Raw genomic sequence first — 22,636 nt, 5'->3', positions numbered from 1 at the left:
ATCCTTTGGCTAGCCAGGACATCGCTGCACAGGCTAGACTGACGTGAGTTACCAAATTTCCTCTTTGGTAACAATATGTCATCGTTTCTCCAGCTGGAATGGGGAATGGGTTAAATTTCGCTGGGCCTCACAGATACGCTTAAATGTGTGAGAACGCACTGATGAAACCTTCGGTCCGTCCACTAGTCATGGCTCCATTCTCGAAGACATTGTCCACTGACTGTCCCTTTGACATTCTGAAGCCCTCACGAGGTGTTGTGGTATATTTCCCCTAATGTCGTCTCAAATATTCAGAGAATATGATTGGCTCACCTGACGTGGTGGCTTTTACCAAAGAAGAAGAATTTGGGGAGGCATATACAGATCCCTGTTTGCTCCCTGAAGAGTTTTCTGTGCCTTTGCTCACTGCGAATACAAATCCATGGACAAAGACCTCCTATGCTAAATTTTCCAAGGATTTCATTCTCATCTCAGAGTTTTCAGAGCAAGTGGGGCCGCAACCTTTGCTTACAATTCCAGATGACCCCAAAGTGTGTGGAACATTTGACCTCAACTACTTCTCACTCCGAATAATGTCTGTGGATTACCAGGCTTCTTTTGTAGGACATCCTCCAGGTAGTAGCTACCCAAAGCTCAATTTCGTGGAGGACTCTAAAGTTGTCCTGGGGGATTCTAAAGAGGGTGCATTTGCTTATGTGCATCACCTGACCCTGTACGATTTGGAGGCGCGCGGATTCGTAAGGCCGTTCTGCATGGCTTACATCTCCGCCGACGAGAGGAAGATAATGCAGCAGTTTCAGGAACTTTCCTCTGGGTTCTCTAAGGCTTCCGAGTGTTTGAAAACAGGGAACCGAAAGGCTTTTGCAAACGAGCTCGAAAAGAAACTCAAAGACCTGGAATACACCAGATCAGTTCTGCACAAAGAGACAGAGCTGCAGAAGATGAATAATGGCTGTTACTCCTCACAGGCAATCGAGAAAGCTAATGAATTAGCCAATGTTGAGAAATCCATTTATGAGCACAAAGATCTTCTGAGACAGATTACATCTTACCCAAACAGAAAAGGGAGAAACCCAGATAAAGTGCAATGTGAGCCTGATAAGCCCTGTAATACAAACATGTTTGACAATACACTCACTTCTAATCATTCCGAAACTGAGGAGTCGCTCGATGGAGACGATAGGAACCAGCAGTCTTCATATGTGCCCCAGCTGATCAAGGCTAAATCTGCTAAATGTTTTGATAAACGCTTGAAAACACTTGAAGAACTCTGTGAAACAAACTTTTTTCACCAGACCATGGACCAGCTGCACTTAATTGAAAAGTCTTTCAGAGGAGATCTCTGTTACATCTACACCAGCCAGATTGACAGGGCTCTTCTGAGCAAACAGAAAATAACCAGTTTCCTTTTCGAAGAGGATAAGGATTGGGAGGAAGAGGCGACATTAAAGCATTTATGTGACGCTGCTAAAACGGATATTTTTCCACCCCCGACGCTCAACATATCAGGTGAGCCAGCAAGTCTAGAAACCTATAAAACCTGTGTAGAGGCGATTCATATTAAAACGGAAGCAGAGTCATCTGGGACAGGACCCCAAGAGTCCAGCACATCTGATCTCACCCAGGAGACCTCGGAAGAAGCAGCTGACTTAGAGACAAAAGGGAGTTTCAGCAGCGACAAGAGCATAGAAGCTATTGGAAACATGAGTCCCGCGAACCCACAGCCCCTTTACCCTGATGATAGTATGAGGGAGGCTGGCAGCGAGGAATGCACCGGCTCTGCTGCAGCTGTGTCTGAGGACAAAGGTGCAGTCAGTTCGACCTCCGCTTTCTATGAGGGGCCTTCCGTTCAACCCCACGTTGACAATACTCGCTTAAAGACACTGTCTATGTTAGGGCATGACTCGGACGTGAATTCCATGGACGTGTTTGAAACGGGGAATCTTGTTCAACTGGACACAGCCTGCTGTATGGGACAGGAAGGTTTTATCTATGAAGAGCCTATGCCCGAGCCTCTGCAGGAGGGCTCCAGTGACATGGTGGTTAAACAAGAACCACAGTCCTTGCTTCAGAGGGATCCTTCCCTACAGGTGGATTATGCCTTAGGAGAGCCACTCCTCACAGAGTCTCCTGTGACTGGCTTGTCTCCTCCTGAAATAAACGCCAATTCGCTGTCTGAGGACATGGCTCGAGTCAACGTGGAAGACACCTCCGACACCACCAGTTACATGAGCACCTCCACCAGCTCCGACCGAGCCCCGTCTCCTTTCGGTTTCGGCAGCCCGATCACGGTGAAGCAGAAGAAGAAGGCGGGACACAGCGCTCTTCGCTTCATCAGGCAATACCCCTTCGCTCAACAAGCCATATTCTGCCTTCTGAGCGGACGAACGCTCGTGATTCTCGGAGCTGACGAAGGGACCGTCAGGAAACTCGTCAACGCCTTGTCCATTTTCGTGCCCAACCTCGGCAAATATGGCGAGATTGTCCAGCCTTGGCTCTCCACTTCCTTTCAGCTGACAGATCTACTGCGATGGAAACTCATTGGACTGCAGAGGTAGGACACAGAGGCTTTTTACTAATGTAACAAAGGTGATTTGTAGGAATACAGGTTCTACGTTGTTATACAAGCGTTATTACAATACGTATTATAACCCACTTAGCGTGTTGCGATACAGAAAGGTTTTTGAGTATAAATTTTTACTCAAATGCCAATATGTATGGAGTAAAACGTAATTACATTTCATTTGCTGTGCCGTCCTGTGACAAATGGCATCTCTTTTCTCTCTGTCTTTGTCCCCAGAGTGGCGTCACCGACAGGATCAAACATGCTCTACTCTCTAAACCGCTACAGTCGCTACATTGGCATTCTGGACTGTGACAACAAGACACTGCGGTGTCCCCAGTACAAGGGCACACTGATCAACCACATGGCCGACCACAGGACTCAGATCAAGCGCGGCAGCACTTACTTCCTCCACATCCAGAGCATGCTCACCCACCTGGCGGCCAAGGCTTTCCTCTACACCTTCTGTCATCACCTCCACCTCCCCATGGAGGGCGACGACGAAGCCTCTTTGGCATCGCGCAGGACTAATTTCTTGCTCCATCTGGGCTACAGTGAGGAGGAGAGTAAAATCGTGCACTTCTTGAGCGAGCTCATCAAGCAGAATTACATTCAGGGGCCTTCGAAGGGGGTCAGTCAGTCGATCTTTAGTTTCAAATACACCACCAGCTACTTGTACAAAATCTAGACGCGAATGTGACTGTCATTTGGTTCGGAACATTTGTGACACTTTCAGGAATCCGAATGTCTCGTCTTAAGCCTGCCCCGCCCCACCCACCCCCATCCCCCTACCCTCCTCCCCACATCCCACACACCCATTCAAATCAGGAGACCAAGAAATTGTGAATGTAACTTATTTGGTTGTATAGTTTTTTGTTTTGTTTTGGTTTTTTTTTTTAGATATTACCCTGGCATTCCAGTAAGCAGACGGTTGTGGTTATTGTCTGGTGTCACAATTGTGATTTTAAATATGTGTCTGATGCAAGAACTGTGTATTTTGAGTGATTTTCTACATTGTTTTGTTGTTTTTGTTTTGTTTTGTTTTTTACATTTTTTTTAAGTGTTGCCTATATTTTCTCAAGTCATGTAGATACATCCAATTCTGTATTGCAAGAGAAACTCGTCACTTATGATCCTTAGTCATTGGCTTCTGGTTTTGCTGGAACAAGATTGTGATGAAGCCCGTACTCTTGACTTAGGAGGCAGTTGGTTAGCTTTCATTGTGTTGTGGGTCCTTGCTGTAAAAGCACAAGTGAAGGCCAGTGTGTTTAAAAGCTTGGTTTATAATAAGTAAGGTTTTGAGAACTGTTCCGAGTCATCATTTTAAATGTTCACTTTTTTAGTGCTTTTCTTTTTGCCTCAGTTTAATCTGAACAGCAGCATTTGTCCACTCAATGACAAAAAAAAAAACCACATTTTACTGTCATCTTTTTTTTTTTTTTAAATATCTGTCTGTGCCGAGGGTGGTGAATTCACAATTTATAGTTTGCCTTAACAATGTTTTACTTTTGCTTACAAAATCACTTAGGATCAGGCATATGAATAGACATTTTTCTGAATATAAGGCAGAGTTTTATGAAGGATGTGATTTAACTGTTGATTTAGATGCCTACCATGTGAGCATCCTTAGTCAAAAAGCCAACCTTTTCTGCATTCATAGTCCAGAAAGATGCCAAACTTACTGATGTAACTGAAAGCACCAAATATAGTTCACACTAATGGTAAATACACCAGTGATGCTAACTACTTCTTTCTTCTCCCTGAAAGAGTGTTTAAATCATTTACGATCTGTGAAGTGGGAAACATTGATTTATCAGTCAGTCTGCGTCAGAGTTGAACTGAAAATTCCAGGGAATTTAGGCACTCAAAGGCTGAGTAAACCCATTAACCTCTGCATTAAAAGGAATCACATAATCAGGGTTCAAAAGAAAAGAACAAAAACAAAAAACTTTATGCATGTCAAAACTCGTCCCAGTGGAGAACTGTTACATGACATTTTTGCATGTTCTTAGAATTCAACAATTTAATGAAGCAAAGTGTTGAGCAGCATTCTCAATGGCTTCCACTATATTTCACGTGTTGTGGGAAAAAAAAAAAAATCAGGTTCTCTTAAATATTAAAAAAAAAAAAGAAAAAAAAAAAAAGTTGATATTACAGCGTAGTGTCAAAGTTCATGTACAAGCGACGTCAGCATGAGTAAACCTGTTTGGATAGAGTGACGTATATTTATGTTGGATGTTTTGAGATATGGAAATGATTGATTTTATGATAATATGATGGTGGGCCAAAATGTATATTTTGTGTCTGTAATTGTTATTTCACACTTCAGCACGATGGCTGTTGTTGGTTGAAAAAGTAGACTTTCTGTCTGCCATCCACTATTCAGTTTCATCTCAGATGCATTTCCCGCCAGTGCAGTTCTCTTTCACCCACTATAATTTGCACCTGTAATGATTATAGGGTTATTATTTTTTTTTTATTGGATTGATGTTACATGCATTTTAATGCAAATCTGTGGAATGTAATATTATGAAAGCCATACTATTGTATGCGTCTTGTGTCTTCGCACATCAGTGTCCTTTCTTTTTGCCCTCCCCCCTTTTTTGTTTGTTGTTGTTGTTGTTTTTGTAGTGTTCACATGAGAAACAGTTTGTCAGCTTGTGTTCCACTTTCAAACCCAAGCCAATGTTTCAAAGTATTGTGATCTTTTAGGCAGGGTAGTGAGGTGTTGATTTAAAATGAGCTGTGAATTTCAGTCACGTTTTATGAATCCCACAGTCCATTGAGATGTTTTCCACTGTGAAATAATCCATGTTAATCTGCCTTTAACGTTTATTAAACTATCTCCGATTTACATTTGTAAAGCAAGCGGATTTTGTCCATAACAGTTATTGAAATGAAAGTTTTATTTCCTTAATCGTTTTATGATGTAAAATCATATGATGTCTTAACACAAGCCTTTCACATGACATTTCTAAATGCAGACAAACTTTCTAAACCAAAACTTTCCACGTTTTATAGTAAAGTAAGGAGTACTAGTAAGCCAAAATAATTAAAACAAGGGAAGAAATAAAATGACTTTATAATCTGATTTCCTCAGATTTATAAACAATTTTTCATATGCAATGTTTTGGGGGCAAAACCGCTAAGACTCACTCCAGCTTGCAGAGACTTGTTCGTTGAGATGGGTTTTTTTGGTCAGCTTGATACTGGCTTTGACAAGGCTTAGCTTAGGTCAAAGTTCAATTTTCTGTTTGAACTTTGATGAAATCAGACAAAAAAAAGAGTTCTACCATACCCTGCAAGTGCTAACTGGTTCAAGCAATTTTATTGTTTCAAACAAGAACTTTTATTATTTTAAATGTTTATTGGCAGTCAGGGCATCACAAAAACTTTTTTTTTTTAAATTACAGATAAGAGCTGAAATTTTAAATATCCAGTGCATGTCAAACCATGATGAAATTTTTCCCAGTAAATGTGGAAGCCAAGTTGAATTGGTTTGTGTATAGAACTGGTATTAAAAGGAAAACTTGCTCAAACGATGGTCGGGGGGGGGGGGGGGGGGGGGTTGATTCCCAAAAGTGGACATCACAATAAGCCAAAGATAACCGTAAATTTAAAATCAACTCCAGCAGTCAAGTCTGAAAATAGAGCAAGACTACGTTCTCTTCATGGAGGATCATCTAAAATTAGAACATGGTGTAACAGCAGTGAAAAGAACCAGTCATACTAGGACCAGTCATATTAGTCAGAAGCCAGAGAGAGGGCAGAGTGAAGGCACATCTTCAGCAGACTGAGAGGAACACGGTCCGGTGGGATTACAGCTCCGGTAGCCCGGGCATGGGGAACTTTCCAGCGAAAGCCTCCACCTCCTCTCTGATCTCCTTAATTCTCATTTGATACTTCACATTTTGAGCAAGCGTGTCCTTAAACTCCTTCAGAGTGGCTTTGGGGTTCATGTTTGACTGGATCTCCAAAGTGAGTTCAATGCCTAAATGTAAAAAATAACAATAAATAACAATAATAATAATAATAATAGACTTCCTTATTTAACGTGTCTCTTTCAAATTATGAAGAATATTTCTGCATGTGTCATTAACTTTATCTTAGTCAGCGATATTTTATCAGTTCATACAGTGAACTCACCTTTGTGGATGAATTCAGCAACACGACGGAAATCATCCTCGACCAGGCCTCGGGATGTGAGCGCCGGAGATCCGAAACGAAGACCGCTAGGACGCAAAGCACTCTTGTCTCCTTCGTTGGGAGGACAAGACGAAACAGGATGTCAGAAAAAGTGAGCCGTCATCTACAGGGTTTATTACATGGATAACCCTACAAGGCAGGGAGATGTATAATCTTATAAAATTTGCCTTGAAATTCAGTTTGAGGTGATACCTGGGCAGGTGTTCTTATTGCAGGCGATTGCACAAGCTTCCAGAACCTTCTCGGCCCTGCCTCCATCAGTCCCGTTTGGACGCAGGTCGAGCAAGATAAGGTGATTATCAGACCCACCTGTGTCAAAACACCAGTCGTTTGACATCATATGATTCACATAAGGAACAAAACTGGCAGACAATGTAACGTCTAAAAATGATTGTCTGACACCAAGTGGCCATTGTGAGGAACTAAAGTTCTCAAAAACAGGCCACCACGAAAACAGTCAGTAAAAAAAATCTGTCCCAATGCACAATACACACGGGAAATTACAAAAGAGGCTATAGTCCCGTAAAGTTATAAAAGAGGCTGAAGACACAACGGCATGGTGACCAGCACGTAACCATAACTGAAGGATGAAACTCACCAGTAACAATTTTGTATCCCCTTTCCATCAGAGTGGAGGCCATGGCCTTGCAGTTGGCCAGTACTTGTAACTGGTAGGCCTTGAACTCGGGGGTGAGGGCTTGCTTCAAAGCTACAGCGACCCCTGTGTACAACATCCACAAATCATTGGCCACAATAATCTTCAAGAAACTCGATGACCTCAGAATGAGACAATTTTAGAACACAGTAAAGAGACAGACATTACAACACAGCTAACCTGCGATGGCATGGTTGTGCGGACCACCCTGGAGCCCAGGAAACACTGCCTGGTTTATCAGACTCTCAAGGTTGTACAGAGTCTCTTTCCCAGTCTTAGCGTCCACACTTTTCACTCCTAAAGTGCAAAAAAAAAAAAAAAAATTGTGAACTCCAAACCAATTCTTTTATTGCCACAATGAAACCTATCCAAAATGGTAGGTGAAACAGGTCTGGTTTTCCATTGGGTATAATAAGAATCTAGCTCTGTTAATGTCTGACAGTGGTGATCTAGATTATCGAAAATAGATTATTCATTTACTAAACCAACCCTTTCTGTAAAAGATAACTCCAGCTCTGCAGCCTCTAAGGGTCTTATGGGTGGTGGTCGTAACGACATCGCAGTACTCGAACGGCGAGGGAACGACTCCCGCGGCGACGAGACCGCTAATGTGAGCCATGTCCGCCAGGAGGTAGGCTCCATTTTCATCCGCTATCTTTCTCAGGCGAGCGTAATCTAGGTTCCGGGAATAGCAGCTGGTACCTGTGGGAACGAGACAGAAAGGTTAACGAGCATTCACACAGAGAACGGCATGGGGAGAACAGAGCGCGCGCACAGGCGGGAGAAAAAGCTCAGTTATCCATGGGGTAAGAATGTGTATGAGTAAGCATCTGCTGATAATCAGGTCATTGTTAAACACACAACAAGTTCAGAAAAGAACTGTATTTGTGCCCATGGGATTTTTCTTAGTCAAATGTCATCATGTAAGAATACTGACCAGCGATTATCAGCTTTGGGTGGAAAAGTCGAGCATTTTCTTCCAATCGGTCATAGTCAATATAACCGGTCTCTGGGTTCACCTATAGCAGAGAGTGAATACAGTATAGAGACGCTTCCTTATGTAAACAGACAGATGTTTGTATTGTGCTACACTCAAGAAGCCCCCCCCCCTTTACCAAAGATCAGAAACAAATCAAATCCATGTATTACGTCACGAATCATTTACAGCAATAATAAGTGTAAATCTGCTATGACAGCTGTTTTATTCCCATTCTTAATTATCTAGAATGTGTTTAAGAGGATGAAGACCATAACACACTGACGGCTTTTTTCCCCCCCTATCTGGTACTGATGAGCAAATCCACGAGAACAGTCAATTTGTTACGCAAGTTGAAAAACATGGATAATGTTTGTGTTTGCCCACAACACTGCTATTTTGAAAGGCAGACCGGGTCTTGCGTGATGTTACCTTATATGGCATAGATTCAAAGAAAATAGAGGTGGCTGAAATTTTCTTTTTGTCGGTCATAAAGCCGTGGGTCAGGTGACCCCCGTCGGGCAAATCGAGTCCCATGATCCTCCCGTGCGGCTCCACGATGGCCGTGTACACAGCGAAGTTGGCTGGTGACCCTGACAAAAAAAAAAAATAACACAAAAAAACAAACCAATAACATGTTATGACACACTCTCAGAACATGCAACGCAACAGACGTCAATAAAAAAAAAAATAAAAAAAAAGAGGACACCACACGGCAAACAGTGACACAGACTTACCAGAGTACGGCTGAACGTTCACTCCCCATTTCTCTGGGTCAAGGCCGTAAACCTTCAACGCTCGTCTCTGGCACAGCCTCTCCAGTTCATCCACATGCTCCGTCCCACCGTAGTATCTGGGGAGTTTCGTTTCACCATAAAGAGATGTCGTAATCAGGGCCGCGCTTTCACACAGTTACCGTAATGTATACGAATGCTATCAGTGCGAGCGCGCAAAGCTTCTTATCACATCACCTATATGTTGAGGGCACAGGCATGACACGGTAAACTGTGATGAGGTGTTTTCTTTTACCTTTGGCCTGGATAACCCTCGGAGTATTTGTTATTCATGCACGAACCCAGAGCCTCCAAAACAGCCCGGCTGGTGAAGTTCTCAGAGGCAATGAGTTCTAGCCCGTATGTCTGTCTCTTCTTCTCATTCTTGATGATTTCATATACCTGTTCAATGACAAAACAAGAACCCCACAGAACATCCAGCATTAAAATCAACCGTGCCCCAGTGCCCTGACGTAACCTTTGGACGGCATAGTATCTTGTAACATGCCTGACCATCACGATCGTATCACGTTACTTTAACCATATCAAAACGGCTGAGTTACTCCCATTGCCTGTGCGCACACTGAGAGAAGTTAGTGGTAATTACGTTCATGAAATGCAGTATTTTATAATTACACTCGCTGGTGGGCTCACCTCTGGGTCGTTAGTGCTGAGGGGCTCCAACAACATACTGTTGTGGGACTCCCAAATGTCTTGGTCCGCGTTATGGCCGTTGGTGTGAGCCATTTCTGATTTCTGATTCCTTCCTTTGTAAAGATCAAATGTACCAAGTTCAAACACTCTGCTATTAGATTCTTTTTCATGGTCAACTACTAGAGACTGAGACAAACAGAGGCTTAATGATGCATTAAGAGATGAAGCTCTATTGAAGAAAAGGTACAACTCATTATGTCAACTTTGTCATTTACTACTGAGATCAGCTTTGTGTGGTGACATATGCCAAGAAATGAACACAACCATTAAATTCCTTAAAACGAGGGTTCACAAAGTGGTGAAAATCTGCAGAATTTCTGTTCGCGTTTTAATTCAATACACTGACCTCGCTACAGTGACAGCTCTATTTGGGCTTAAAGTCAGCAGTAAGGACGTAACTAAAAACTCCTGACTCGAATCAGTTGTCTTCCTTCTGTGCAATAAAAAGTCTTGCTTAAAATCTCTAAGAGCGATTGTATAGTATGAATAACGTTACACCGAAACTACCGTAATGCCTTAAGATTATTTATCCCAAAACTGTTCTCACAAAAATATTTCTTAAATCCGTTCAACTTTTCAAGTTTAGATCACCGAAGCAGCGAGCTAACAGTGGAGCTAACAAAAGTTGCCAGCGGTTTTGCATGCATTACCCTTGCCCCGACTAACAGGTGAAAAACTGATACTAGCAAATTCTTACTGTCCCACATTTTACCAACTTGAATTCACTTATTTTAATCTGTTATCTTATATTCTTTATTGATGATGCAACTGCTGGCGTTCTGCACGCTTGCTTTACTGTCTGCCATGTAGTCATTCGTTCAAAGGCAACGTTTCCAATAGCTGTAGCTAGTTAACCTCTAACTGATCACTTTAATGTTGAACAATTCACACGTACTTTTTCAGGACAACAAAATTTCTTTCCATTAGTTACTTACTGTTTTCCGTAACGAATTTCTTGGCGACAATAAGGCGAATTTTCAGCTGTTCAGCTAAATCTATCAGTAGCCAAAGTCCGCGAAAATCATGAGCCAATCATCGCGTTGGAGGCACAGGCGAGAACCTCTGACCCCTCCCCATTCTCGAACCATCAAAATTGTTATCCAGATTAAATTTGCGTTTATTCCCCCCCTTTTTGAATTACACCACAACTGACAACTTTACCAAAAGATCTAGTTATTTTCACTCTACACTTATTATTCATAACTACTCCATGGTTTACTCGCACGCGAATTCATAGTGAACAAGAGAACACAATGTGTATTTTTTCCACAGACACTCAAGAAATGTTTTTGTTCACTCGTCAGGCACCCTTCTTCAATGGAGAGCAAACCCAAAATACTATATTTTATTCTCAGAATAAGTATCAGAGTAGCAATTCCTTGAGAGAGAATTCTCAAAACTTGTTAATATTGTTGCAACATAAGACTGTAGGTTAATTGCACCGTAATTTACCCTCTCACAATAATTAAACCGAGACAGCATTGACATAACTGACTCAGTTAAGAATATTAATAATGATAACAAATATATTATTATGGGCATTCCATGTTAACAGCTTTGGTGAAAACATCTGGGCTCTCTCAAGAGCATAACTGTTACAATAATACCTTCTTTCAGTGTTAAAATATACAGAACTATTAAATATCTCTTGTTTTGCAATATCTTACAAAGCATCTCACGTCATCCGCATAATTTTTTCCCCTCTTAGGAACAGCAAGGTCGATACATTTGTACACACAGCAACAGTCCAAAAAATGCATGAAAACATCTCTGATCACTTGAGGGACAATGTATGTAGTCCTTTCGCTGCTGCCGCCGCTGCCTCTTTCGCTAAAATGAAAGGCAGAAAAAGACAAACGAGTTTTTAAACACTTAAAGAGAATTTTAGTGAAGATTCATAAAAAATACATGTGAATGATTTGTCAATGGTTTAAAACATTATTTACTCCATCTTTGCGTTCAAAAACACTTAACAGATGCAGACCTATATGTAACTTTTTTTTTTGTAATCACTTCTTTTTACCTTTCCGTTCCTCTTCCTTTTTGCGCGCTGCCTCCTCACGCTGCTTTCGAATTATTGCGAGTCGGGCGAGGTCTGCTTTAGCTTGATCTGTCTTTCCAGCTAAATGCATTTTCATATACCTCTCTTTGGCCTTCTGCTTTTCTATCTCTTCTCTGAAATGTGTAACAAAAAAAAAAAAAAGAAAATATGTAACATTTGAGAAGAGTGTACATCTTTTTATTAAACAGGAGTGTCAATAGTAAGTGCCTCAACATCTCCTAATGACTCACATGATAGTGTGTTTTATGTAAAACAAATGAAAAGTATGGGCATTTGTTAAGCTCAAAGCACATACAGACTTGTTTATGTGCCCTTTGTGTGAGGGACTGCCTGTTACACACCATTATCCAACTCCGTGACTTACCTTTCTCTTCTAGAAAGTTGTTTAGGCCCATCCAGCTCAATGTCAGTCACTTTCTTTGCTTTCTGTGCGGCTCGATTGGGGTTTTCAATCTCTATCAATCCCTCCACCCCCTTTCTTCTCTGGAATAAGAAAGAAGGCATACATCTCTCAAAATCATATGCATTCACTCCATGTATTTTTTTTTAATCATTAAATAATAGTTGTCAATTCCAGTTATAGTGACCAGAATTCAAACATTCATACATGAGAGCTTTCATCGTCGCTGTCTTCAGAGCCTGACGCAGGCAGTCTCTCTTCAGACTGGTTGTCATTGACGGATGCCCCTTCTTCCTCTTCAAGCTAGATTAAGATGATAGTTTTAACATTCACCTGTATATCCCCTACAGCAAAATAAGACTGAAAAGCAACCTGCTACTAAGACATACCTTTTTTCGCTCTTTTTCAGCTTTCATCTGAGCATCTATTTCCTCTGGACTTGTGTACGTTCTCATCCGACCTTTATGTCCACCCTTCTTGCCTAAATGACATGACATGATGAACACTAAAGTACACCCAGATCCACGCATCACAGCGATTATGCCTGCTGTTCTGAATACATCGTGAACCATCATTAAACCAAGTTGGATTAGTCAAGTGTGCGAGTTTAGTTCAGGGAATAGAATCCTTACAGCGGCTAGGAGTTGAAACTACTCAGTAATATACCAGAATGAACCGTTTGCTAATCAGTTCCGTTCAGACAGTTCTCTTGATGTAATACCAGCACGCAGTATGTACCACAATACACATCCTTTGTTCATATTAATTATTATTATTATTATTATTGTTATTATTATTGTTATTATTGTTCAATTCGCTTTATCGAAAGTGTCTTACCTCCTTTGGGCATTTTGTCGACTTTGTTGAAAGTACTGAGCTGACAAATCAATAGTAAGATGTTTACTCCAGCCACAGCTGGTTAGACAGCAAGACAGTAATTTTGACACCTAGCTAACTAGCCACACTCCACGGACCCTGCAGTGTTTTCAGCTTTCAGGCCAGGTACCCACTGTCTGTTCGGTACAAATAATTGACAAGTATAAACTAGTTTATTTGACCTCAAAGTCATACAAAATTTCCGAATTTTAGAATTTATTTAACATTTACATTTAATCAAAGCAGATGACGCTGACGAGACAGGAAATGTCTAAGGCCGATAATCGAAGTATTCGAGCATTTATATTCAGGCACATTTCAAAGCACCTAACCTGATGCAATATGTCTTGACGGGAAGAAATACGCAAATTTTATTTTAAAGTAAACTGCATCAGAAGTATTGTATATTTAGTAGTGTATCAAATGGCGATTCTTCGGAGTTTCTACTGCTGAAAAATTGTGAATTTTACGGGTAGACGAGATTTTCGAGCGCTTCTCATGCTATCTTCGTATATCTTAGGGGACGATTGAAAAACCGAAGGACCTTTACTCAACTGACGTAAACAAGACGCGACCACAACAGGCAAGCGCACCGCAGTCGATCTGGATAATTCCAGAACCTGTTATTGTTATTGTGAAGAATTCTGAATCATGCCCAAGGTAAAAAGAAGTAGAAAACCACCTCCAGACGGCTGGGAGCTGATTGAACCAACTCTTGATGAGCTGGATCAGAAAATGAGGGAAGGTGTGAAATTCAGCCGCCGCTTATTCACTAGCTGTTTGCTAAACGTTTACCTATGTTAACTGATGAATTCAGTGTTTCTGGTTAAGTGTGACTGTTTCCTGACAGTAAACTTGTGCACATGAGTTATAATTGATTAAAGGTTGTCATCTATCCTTTGAAAATAGCAAAGCTTTTATTTTCGTTATAGCCGAAACTGAACCTCATGAGGGAAAACGGAAAGTTGAATCGCTGTGGCCAATATTTAGGCTTCATCATCAACGTAGTCGCTACATTTTCGACTTGTTCTACAAAAGAAAGGCCATAAGCAGAGGTAATGTTAATTCTAAAGTTTATGAGTCATTCTTGTGTTCAACTGTAATCAAGTACTTGCACACGGACGCAGGAAGGGCTGATCTTATTTGTTTTAATTGGGTGTTTTTGGTTTCCAGAGCTTTACGACTACTGCATAAAGGAGGGATATGCAGATAAAAACCTGATTGCCAAATGGAAGAAACAGGGCTATGAAAATCTCTGCTGTTTGCGATGCATTCAGACTCGTGACACCAATTTTGGTACAAACTGCATTTGCAGAGTTCCAAAAAGCAAACTTGAAGTGGTGAGTTGGTCCTAACAGACACTTTCCTGTTTTGTTTTGTTTATTTATTTATTTATTTATTTATTTTTAAATACCACTTTCCATAGTGATTAATCAGAAATATATCATTTTTAATGCCTTGTTCCATGAGTTATTTACTCATGTGAGCTTATTTTATTGAATACAAAATAGTGATGCATATTATTTAAGAACTTTTCCTGTCCTCTCTCTACAGGGTCGTATAATTGAATGCACTCACTGTGGATGCCGGGGATGCTCTGGGTGAATCAAAGACATTTGATGCCTTTTTCCTCTTCTGGGACATCAGGGCTCATCACATCCTTGATCTATATGTCTGTAAATATCTCTGTCCATCCTTAGGTTATTATTCCATTCCTTACTTTACATCTGTATTTGACTGTGATTGAAAATGAGAGTGCATATTGTCTCTCATTTTAATGATGGATGGAATGCTGTTTCTTTAATATACACTTCTTTTGTTTTCCCCTCATGTTTTACCATTCAGAATAAAATGTATTGTTTTTAAAAATTTTTCAAAAAATGTCAGTTGAAATATGACATGTTGGCAGCAGAAGTAACTTTAGGGACTTCCTTTAGGGTCATTAAAGATCTTTGAAGTCTTTTATATCACAAAACAGGACCCTGGCTTTGGTTTATCTCATTGTATCATCACTCACTGGGATTATATACTTGCTTCAATATAGATACTCTTAATTGTTTTGTGATGTGTTCTCAAAATAAATTTATTTTGGGATAATCAATGCATTTTTACATTTCAGTTTAGGGTTTAGTTTAATTCAGTTAGGGTGAATTTAATGTAATGTCCTACCATTTGGAGACCTTTTTTGCATTAATAAAACCTGAAAAAGTTTACTAGTGTGTCAGTTACATTGTGGAAGCTTGCAGTATTGGTTTGTTATTCACAAAATGCAACAAGAGCTCTTTTGCTAAATTCATTTAACTTCATATTATTTAACATATTTATATTATTTGACTTAAAAGGCTTGAGGTACTTAGAAAGTTTTGACGCCTCCTCATTTCACCAGTGGTATACTGATATGCACTTCCTGTGTATTTAAAATATGACATTTTTAAACCTGCGTAGGTTTCAAAATGCTGGCAGTTCAATTTTATTCAAATGATGCTTTTTATAAAAGACATCAGAAAAAGTTTTTTATTGAATAAGGTCTGTAATCTTCAGTGAGGAACCCTAAAGGAGACACTGGCACGGACAACGCTACCCACAGATGAAAAAGTGGAAAACCATGAAGGGAACCATGGCACAAAAATGGAAGCTTGGTGTCCTCTGGTTGGCATCAGTTTATCGTGTTGTCATTACTCTATTATAAGTAATGAGGGTATGGAAAATTGTAGGGAAAATGACACTTTTTTCAGATTTCAGTTATATAACTTCAGTGGGGTTAAATCGGCTTTTACCGAAACTGACTTAGGATCATTTTTATGTCAAAGGGAATTGAATTATTGGTTTGTACATATATTTTAGAGGATCTGTGTTCATCGTGGAGGTGTGGGAGCGTTAGTTCAATTTATTTGTGAGTGGTCTTCAAAGTTAAACAAACACTGGTGAGTAAATTATATTGAAAGGAGGCATGGTTGTGATTTTCTCTGTAGAACTCCTTAACGTCTACTTTATAAATCACTGAAACCATCTCAAACTAGAAAACTATATGTCTATAAATACTACTATTGCTACTGCTACTACTACTGGTACTACCACTACCACTACTAATACGTTTTCTTGCCAAACACAGTCACATATAACCTTGACTTGGTTACTTTGCATCTCAGCATTGCAACAAGGTCTAGGCGGGAAATATTAGCGACCCCTAGCATAGGAGAAAGGAACTCGAGTTCTGTATTTAGACGCACAGGAGAAAAAAAAGTCTAGACATTTCAATCGATGGCCAAACATACAGTATAAAATGTGATTTGTTTGTAATTGTGTAAGATGGAGCAAACTCTTCCTTGTTTAAAAATTCACAGGAGCTAACACGTTTTAGAACTTTTTTTTAAAAAAGCTTAGAAATCGGTTACTTTACGAGTGTTATTATTCGATTGTGCTGAATTTGATTACTCTTGCTTTCAAAACGAAGTTCAGAGTTCAGGAGTCAGTAGGGAACATTTGGGGAACGAGGGAGCAGTTGGTTGAGAAGTATTATATGCAACTTGTCCAGATCTTGTTTGTAAATTTCTGAATTAGAAGTGCTGGAAACACATACTACCTTTTTCATATAACAGGTTGTTTGTGCAAATTAGTTTTCTAGCCGTCAAACAGTACCTCATCTGGTTAGCTTGCTAGCAGAGTAGCTAGCGACGAGCGACTTCGGTGATAGAGATAATTAAATCTGCCAAAATGCAGGAGTTGATTGCAAGTGTAGATCATATTAAATTTGATCTGGAAGTTGCAGTTGAACAGCAACTCGGTGCTCAACCATTGCCATTTCCTGGAATGGACAGTAAGTATGATATTTTTTTAAATAATTGTCACAGGCTAGCTACGAGTTGAATGCGTTAACATCACTAACTTTTCTGCCATTGTGGTTTGGTGATTTTCAGTGAGGGCGAGAGACAAAAAGCATGTCATTTCTAAGTAAGGATGTTAGTGCTTTTCCAACTTTAAGTTGTGGAAACATAACAAATCGCAACGGTTTGTTGTCTTTTATTTCAGAATCCGGCGCAGCTGTTTGTGAATTTTTCATGAGGGCTGCTTGCTTAAAAGGTAAGCAGCTTGGGGCATACTGACAGGGAAAAGATGGTGTATGTGTTTTGCGCTGATCTATGTATTTCATATGTCGGCAGGTGCAATGTGTCCTTTTCGGCATATTAGCGGTGAGAAGACTGTGGTGTGTAAGCACTGGCTTCGAGGGTTGTGTAAAAAAGGAGACCAGTGCGAGTTTCTACACGAGTATGACATGACAAAGATGCCGGAGTGCTATTTTTACTCAAAATTTGGTCAGTACTCTTGAAATTTGTCATTCTAAACTTTTACTCTCTTTTGTTGAACATATGGCTAACATGTCTCAATTTTCTAACAGGGGAGTGTAGCAATAAAGAATGTCCATTCCTACACATTGACCCAGAATCTAAGATCAAAGATTGTCCCTGGTATGACAGAGGGTTTTGCAAACATGGTAAGTCCTGTTTGGCAAAGAGCTGAAATACTATGACCAACATTAATATCATGTAATACCAATACCAGGAGGAGTTACAAACAAGCCAACCCATGTGTTCTTCTGTTACCCTTGTTTAGGTCCAGACTGCAGACACAGACATACAAGAAGAGTCATCTGTGTTAATTACCTAGTAGGCTTCTGCCCTGAAGGCCGATCCTGTAAATTCATGCAGTAAGTTAAAACAGATCAGACCTTGCATCTATGGTGTCATATGCTTATTAATAGCTTATTAGATCAGCCTTTTTGACAACAATTGTCTAATCCTCAGCCCACGTTTTGAGCTACCAATGGGAGCAACTGAACAACCACCATTGCCTCAGCAAGCCCAGACTCAACAGAAGGTACCTGATAACATATCCCCGTTATTCATTACTTTGATTGTTGATGTTAGTGGATCAATCTTAAAGCTCTACATGTGTCCCAGTCATAATCCACTATGTTCTGTCCCTGTAATATTTGAAACTATCAAACGTGGGTTTTGCCGTGAAATTGACCATTTTTCTTCTGTTTTCCTTCCTCTCTCTCCAACACCCCACTCCCCATACACCTGGGCAACAGCAAAACATACAACCCTTGAACAGGTCATCACTGTCGCTGATACCTTTAACCAATACCAACTCCAACCCCAATAACCAACAGAGAACTGGTTTAGTGCAGACACACAACAACATGGGGGGTAACCGTGGACCCCGCCCGCTGGACCAAGTTACATGTTATAAGGTAGGATCACATTATCGTCTTTGAAATGTTTCTTTCATCTTCCCAAATGAGGGTTGTGAACCAATATGCGCATGTGTTTTTTACAGTGTGGCGAGAAGGGCCACTACGCCAACAAATGCACAAAGGGACACCTGGCTTTCCTTAGTGGACAGTAAAGTCACTCAGCTCTCTCACACTGTTAGTGGTGACATTGTCAGTCACAGATTGCCTTGACTGTATCTGGAATTTGAGAGCATGAAGTCTGCCAGCTCTGGTTCTCTTGCCTTTACCTGAGAGATCAGGACAGCCTCAGTTTGCCACGTACCTGACTGGACTATGAAAACGCTGACCGCGTAGTTTACAGCCAGCTGGTGGATTTGGGTGAATTAAAGCCGAATAAACCTTGTTTCAACCGATGAATTTTGAAGACATTAAGTTTCCTTTGTGTCAGGATACTTTACCTCATTTTGTACTCGTCCACCTTAAAACATGATGGGTTCTCTGTGGGGAAGTTTTAGGAGCCTGATTCTCCATTTAATAGGCTACCAAAAGTTTATGTACATTAGTGTGGATAACATTTGTATCTGGAAGCCATTTATGGTTTATTACACTAGTAATAGCACTGAAGTCATGATTGATGTTTTTAATTGACCTGAACTGACTTTGAGGTGATGTGGAAAAACATTATTTGTATTTTGTAGGTTTCTATGAATACAATGAAAAAAAAAAGTTCATTTGTGATCATTTGTGCCCATCAATTTAATGCACACAACATTAGTTCAACTGCAGAATGTCAAGATTTCTATTCTCCACATTTTGTAAACTGTAAAATAAATTTTGATTTAAATCATGTACTTGTATTCCTTGTAAAACTCAATCAAGGTGCAGTTCAGGTTTGCTCTGTTTAGAGTCTACTTTGACACAACCATAAATGCTTTCATTTCAAGTTCAAGTTCAAGCCAAAATTCCACTCTTACCAAGAGCCAAGTTTATAAAAAACTATTCACTAGTCATAACTAGTCACAGCTTGAGACAGTCACAATACATGATTATAGCCATACTTCGAAACTCATTCACTATCTAAGCCGCTTATCCTGATTAGGGTCGCTGGAGTCTATTCTAGCGCTCATAGGGCGAAAGGCGGGGAAACACCCTGGACAGGTCCATCACAGGGCAGACACACAGACAAACACATTCATACCTAGGGGCAATTTTAGTGTCTCCAATTCACCTAACCTGCATGTCTTTGGACTGTGGGAGGAAACCGGAGCTCCCGGAGGAAACCCACGCTGACATGGGGAGAACATGCAAACTCCACACAGAAAAGACCCTGGCCACCTGGCCAGGACTTAAACACAAGACCTTCTTGGTGTGAGGCGACAGTGCTACCCACTGCGCGACCATGCCACCCCTACTTCGAAACTAATTTTTAAATTTTCTGCCATTGATAAATGGGGCCGTGTAAGTCATTTCAGCCCCTGTAGAACTGCAATAAAACAACAGAGTCGACATCAAATAATTTTAGCTTTATTCTTGGTCACAACTATCACTTTATACACATCATAGAAAGGTGAAGGGTATGGCGATTACAACGCCGCAGACATAGCCACTCAGTGGCCTGCTGGTCCCTGCTGGCGTAGGGTTTTCAGTGGTACTTCCTCCAACGGTCGTGCTCTTCACATTAAAAAGAAAAAAAAAAAAATCAGCATGGAAATTCCATATCAGATAAACAACTGTACTAAATGTGTATCAACAAAAAGAGCATGAAAGAACAATATAGAAGCTGAAATGGGTAGTACTCACTGATGTGATCGTATTCCCAAAGATAGCTCAGGGCAACGTATCCAGCGAGGAGCATCGCAACTCCACCAATACCACCCTTCCTCACGTTGATGTATTTATTGTAGTACCTCTCATAACCTGCGGAGTACAAAGAGTTCAAGACATCAATACAATGCTTAACACTGTACACGATGATGTAGGATGGCAGAGAAAAAAAAATAACCCATAGATTTACCTCCGCGGACTGAGTTGATGAGTCCGTTGGGTGTGAAGTCCCTTGTTCCGAGCCAGGACGGCAGCTCCCCTAGCTTGACGTCCATGAGCCTCTTCTCAGCCACGGGTACTGGAGTAGAATAAAAATAAGATACGCTCTTTTAGTGCCCTCGGTACATACACTGATCCGCACGGAGGTTAAACACACACATCTCTGGTGTCAACTGAATAACAATGGGATGGACGAAAATCTCAGTAGAACATTAAGTCTCATCAGCAGCTATATAACTCCCGTGTATTTTGCTTGTGTAGTAATGGTGCTTGTACAAAAAGTTCTACTGTTTCACTTTTCCCAATAACGTTCATGATTTGGTCAACAAGGTCTGATAGTCCATGGTTTCTCGGTACTGAGAAAGAGTTGGTAATCAACTTGCCCATGTTTAACCGTGTCTTACATATACATTCTGCAAACAGCAAGGGGCAACTGATATCATAAGACACTTTAAACAGCGCATGTAAATTATTAAATAAGCTGTATTCTGTAAAATGGCTATCGAATAGAAGAGCAATTAAGATGCAAGGACACGTAAAAATGAGTGAACGATACCTCAGCACTGCCATGAACTAATTGGCCAGCTAACGGAGTACTCGGTGCACACTTTGCAGCTAATAGCTAGCTAGCTAGATCGCAAACCAGAGGGTCTGAGTAGTGAACACTTTCGCTATGTGTTTAAAAGTGTCACCAACAAGGCAAAATAACATATTATGAGAAATGTTTTCATTCAACGGTAGCTTAAAATTTAAACATTACTTGAGGGTAGCTGAGTTAGCTAACAAGCTGCACGACTGTGACAGAAAGTCCTTGACTTGACTCACGATTACCTCCGGTTATATTGAGGCCTTTTACAAAATCGCCACCATGTTAACAGTTAATCAAATTCCTTTAGGCTGAGCCCTTTGCTTCAACACCTCACAGCGTAATGTGCGGTAATGTACACACATGATTCTAGAAATGTTCCAACATTAATTGATTGTTGCTTGCAACAAACTGTACCTGGTCTGTCCGCCATCTTGGTCTTGTCTCGGCCAGAGCAACGCTGTGTATGTTGGGAATAAAATGGAGTGAGTGACGGAAGTGGGCGGGGCTATACTCCGAACCGTAAAGTCTCTCCAACACCGTGAACAACACAGCTACAGATGAGATTACGGTAAAGCAGACAGAACATATTACCAAAGATCTCCTTAAGACGTTATACTAGAAATCTTCACGCAAATGTCTTTGCATAAGTGTTCACTATTTTTCACAGATATTTCCTCTACTTTACTGATACAGTACTTATTAACAGTCACTGTCTTCGCGCAGCGTTGCACTGACCACGAGTGAAAAAAACATTTCCAGGTTAATTCAGTGATAAATTAGAATAATTATTAGCAACCTTCTTTTAAGAGACAGACCCAAGTTTGAGTGTGTGGTGACAGAGGAGATCAGAGTATCATTAAATTCTGTTATGGCTGTGGGACTGAACCATGTACCATTTGTTCAGTACAATTACCCTCAAGCTGTTGACCTCGCTGATGAACCGGCATGAAGTACTTTATCACCGTCATTATCTGGTTTTCCCCTCACTGTTGTGTGTTCCGTTAGTGGTGAATAATAAACTATTCCATCCCCTCCTCCCTTGCGCTTTTCTCTTCTCATCAGCAGTCTTGTTCTTCGGTTTATATGCCAACCCCCCCAATAAACAATTAAATAAATAAATCCTTTAAACAATCCTGTAACCTAAACTAATCAGGAAATCCCTGTGACTGAAATGCATGTAAGGCATCTCATTTTATATATGACATGCAAGGATAGTATCCAGCCTAAATTTTAACCACCGCAAGTTTAAATACACGACATTTCACCACTGGGAGGCAGATGTTGTAGATTATATAGGCTACATCCTGAATCATTAAGTTTCTAAAACTAAGTTTCTGAAAAAGTAAATATCACAGTAAATTTGAGTTGGTAAGTTATACTCTAATTTTGTTTAGAAAAAATTAATAGGAAATCATCCCTACATAAATTTTAATTACACATGCTTTAAATAAGAGGATATATCTAGTTCATCATGTCTAGCTCAGGGTAAATGACAATATTTACATACCCTGGTGTCTAAAGATCACAGCTGGTTCCCAGTTTA

The 22,636-nt window shown here is 40.4% G+C and overlaps 6 protein-coding genes across 9 annotated transcripts; 3 read left to right on the top strand and 3 right to left on the bottom strand.

The window, feature by feature from the left end:
• The first annotated feature begins 74 nt into the window (after positions 1 to 74).
• Positions 75 to 3,251, top strand: smcr8a (Smith-Magenis syndrome chromosome region, candidate 8a). Of its 2 annotated transcripts, XM_030790364.1 has the most exons (3): positions 75 to 1,743; positions 1,813 to 2,554; positions 2,801 to 3,251. In XM_030790364.1, the coding sequence occupies exons 1-3, from the start codon at positions 300 to 302 to the stop codon at positions 3,249 to 3,251; spliced, it is 2,637 nt and encodes an 878-aa protein (XP_030646224.1). In that variant the 5' UTR covers positions 75 to 299. The 2 variants fall into 2 exon arrangements, with proteins under 2 accessions (XP_030646224.1, XP_030646223.1); XM_030790363.1 differs by having other exon boundaries at positions 75 to 2,554.
• Positions 3,252 to 6,116: 2,865 nt separating this feature from the next.
• Positions 6,117 to 10,898, bottom strand: shmt1 (serine hydroxymethyltransferase 1 (soluble)). Its single transcript, XM_030789828.1, has 11 exons — positions 10,823 to 10,898; positions 9,828 to 9,940; positions 9,430 to 9,575; positions 9,138 to 9,253; positions 8,833 to 8,993; positions 8,362 to 8,443; positions 7,914 to 8,126; positions 7,368 to 7,490; positions 6,962 to 7,078; positions 6,710 to 6,820; positions 6,117 to 6,554 (listed from the first exon to the last, which is right to left on the bottom strand). The coding sequence occupies exons 2-11, from the start codon at positions 9,918 to 9,920 to the stop codon at positions 6,382 to 6,384; spliced, it is 1,335 nt and encodes a 444-aa protein (XP_030645688.1). The 5' UTR covers positions 9,921 to 9,940; positions 10,823 to 10,898; the 3' UTR covers positions 6,117 to 6,381.
• Positions 10,899 to 11,212: 314 nt separating this feature from the next.
• On the bottom strand, positions 11,213 to 13,500 carry pdap1b (pdgfa associated protein 1b). Its single transcript, XM_030790372.1, has 6 exons — positions 13,187 to 13,500; positions 12,739 to 12,830; positions 12,557 to 12,652; positions 12,314 to 12,432; positions 11,911 to 12,062; positions 11,213 to 11,717 (listed from the first exon to the last, which is right to left on the bottom strand). Exons 1-6 carry the CDS (start codon positions 13,197 to 13,199, stop codon positions 11,662 to 11,664), a joined length of 528 nt encoding a protein of 175 aa, XP_030646232.1. The 5' UTR covers positions 13,200 to 13,500; the 3' UTR covers positions 11,213 to 11,661.
• A 284-nt stretch (positions 13,501 to 13,784) lies between these two features.
• On the top strand, positions 13,785 to 15,413 carry bud31 (BUD31 spliceosome associated protein). The gene is made up of 4 exons (XM_030790289.1): positions 13,785 to 13,970; positions 14,158 to 14,280; positions 14,399 to 14,565; positions 14,780 to 15,413. Exons 1-4 carry the CDS (start codon positions 13,877 to 13,879, stop codon positions 14,828 to 14,830), a joined length of 435 nt encoding a protein of 144 aa, XP_030646149.1. The 5' UTR covers positions 13,785 to 13,876; the 3' UTR covers positions 14,831 to 15,413.
• Positions 15,414 to 16,746: 1,333 nt separating this feature from the next.
• cpsf4 (cleavage and polyadenylation specific factor 4) lies at positions 16,747 to 19,279 on the top strand. 3 transcript variants are annotated; one of them, XM_030790384.1, is made up of 8 exons: positions 16,747 to 17,042; positions 17,255 to 17,305; positions 17,386 to 17,538; positions 17,622 to 17,717; positions 17,837 to 17,930; positions 18,028 to 18,100; positions 18,399 to 18,479; positions 18,566 to 19,279. In XM_030790384.1, the coding sequence occupies exons 1-8, from the start codon at positions 16,940 to 16,942 to the stop codon at positions 18,632 to 18,634; spliced, it is 720 nt and encodes a 239-aa protein (XP_030646244.1). In that variant the 5' UTR covers positions 16,747 to 16,939; the 3' UTR covers positions 18,635 to 19,279. The 3 variants fall into 3 exon arrangements, with proteins under 3 accessions (XP_030646244.1, XP_030646242.1, XP_030646243.1); XM_030790382.1 differs by having other exon boundaries at positions 18,318 to 18,479; XM_030790383.1 differs by having other exon boundaries at positions 18,028 to 18,114; positions 18,404 to 18,479.
• Positions 19,280 to 19,969: 690 nt separating this feature from the next.
• atp5mf (ATP synthase membrane subunit f) lies at positions 19,970 to 21,587 on the bottom strand. Its single transcript, XM_030790321.1, has 4 exons — positions 21,508 to 21,587; positions 20,476 to 20,583; positions 20,262 to 20,378; positions 19,970 to 20,132 (listed from the first exon to the last, which is right to left on the bottom strand). The coding sequence occupies exons 1-4, from the start codon at positions 21,521 to 21,523 to the stop codon at positions 20,104 to 20,106; spliced, it is 270 nt and encodes an 89-aa protein (XP_030646181.1). The 5' UTR covers positions 21,524 to 21,587; the 3' UTR covers positions 19,970 to 20,103.
• Positions 21,588 to 22,636: the final 1,049 nt, after the last annotated feature.

Source organism: Chanos chanos, chromosome 13 (assembly GCF_902362185.1).
Source record: "Chanos chanos chromosome 13, fChaCha1.1, whole genome shotgun sequence".
Taxonomy (NCBI): Eukaryota; Metazoa; Chordata; class Actinopteri; order Gonorynchiformes; family Chanidae; genus Chanos; species Chanos chanos.
The sequence above is the reverse complement of the archived record's forward strand: the minus strand, read 5'-3'. Positions and strand labels throughout refer to the sequence as shown.

Bases quoted from the DNA above. Each gene is read 5' to 3' on its own strand.
- atp5mf (XM_030790321.1), bottom strand. The intron at 20,379-20,475 runs GTAAATCTATGG...TGTACTCCGCAG, and splicing joins CATCAACTCAGTCCGCGGAG to GTTATGAGAGGTACTACAAT. The intron at 20,133-20,261 runs GTGAGTACTACC...TTTAATGTGAAG, and splicing joins TTGGGAATACGATCACATCA to AGCACGACCGTTGGAGGAAG.
- cpsf4 (XM_030790382.1), top strand. From the start codon at position 16,940: ATGCAGGAGTTGATTGCAAGTGTAGATCATATTAAATTTGATCTGGAA. The intron at 17,043-17,254 runs GTAAGTATGATA...CTTTTATTTCAG, and splicing joins GCCATTTCCTGGAATGGACA to AATCCGGCGCAGCTGTTTGT. The intron at 17,718-17,836 runs GTAAGTCCTGTT...ACCCTTGTTTAG, and splicing joins CAGAGGGTTTTGCAAACATG to GTCCAGACTGCAGACACAGA.
- pdap1b (XM_030790372.1), bottom strand. The intron at 12,063-12,313 runs GTAAGTCACGGA...TACACATTTCAG, and splicing joins CAACTTTCTAGAAGAGAAAG to AGAAGAGATAGAAAAGCAGA. The intron at 11,718-11,910 runs GTAAAAAGAAGT...CTTTCATTTTAG, and splicing joins AAAGGAAGAGGAACGGAAAG to CGAAAGAGGCAGCGGCGGCA.
- shmt1 (XM_030789828.1), bottom strand. From the start codon at position 9,920: ATGGCTCACACCAACGGCCATAACGCGGACCAAGACATTTGGGAGTCC. The intron at 8,444-8,832 runs GTAACATCACGC...TCTCTGCTATAG, and splicing joins TTGAATCTATGCCATATAAG to GTGAACCCAGAGACCGGTTA. The intron at 6,821-6,961 runs GTATCACCTCAA...CTCCCAACGAAG, and splicing joins CAATAAGAACACCTGCCCAG to GAGACAAGAGTGCTTTGCGT.
- smcr8a (XM_030790363.1), top strand. From the start codon at position 300: ATGATTGGCTCACCTGACGTGGTGGCTTTTACCAAAGAAGAAGAATTT. The intron at 2,555-2,800 runs GTAGGACACAGA...CTTTGTCCCCAG, and splicing joins AAACTCATTGGACTGCAGAG to AGTGGCGTCACCGACAGGAT.
- bud31 (XM_030790289.1), top strand. From the start codon at position 13,877: ATGCCCAAGGTAAAAAGAAGTAGAAAACCACCTCCAGACGGCTGGGAG. The intron at 14,281-14,398 runs GTAATGTTAATT...TTTGGTTTCCAG, and splicing joins AAGAAAGGCCATAAGCAGAG to AGCTTTACGACTACTGCATA. The intron at 14,566-14,779 runs GTGAGTTGGTCC...CTCTCTCTACAG, and splicing joins CAAAAAGCAAACTTGAAGTG to GGTCGTATAATTGAATGCAC.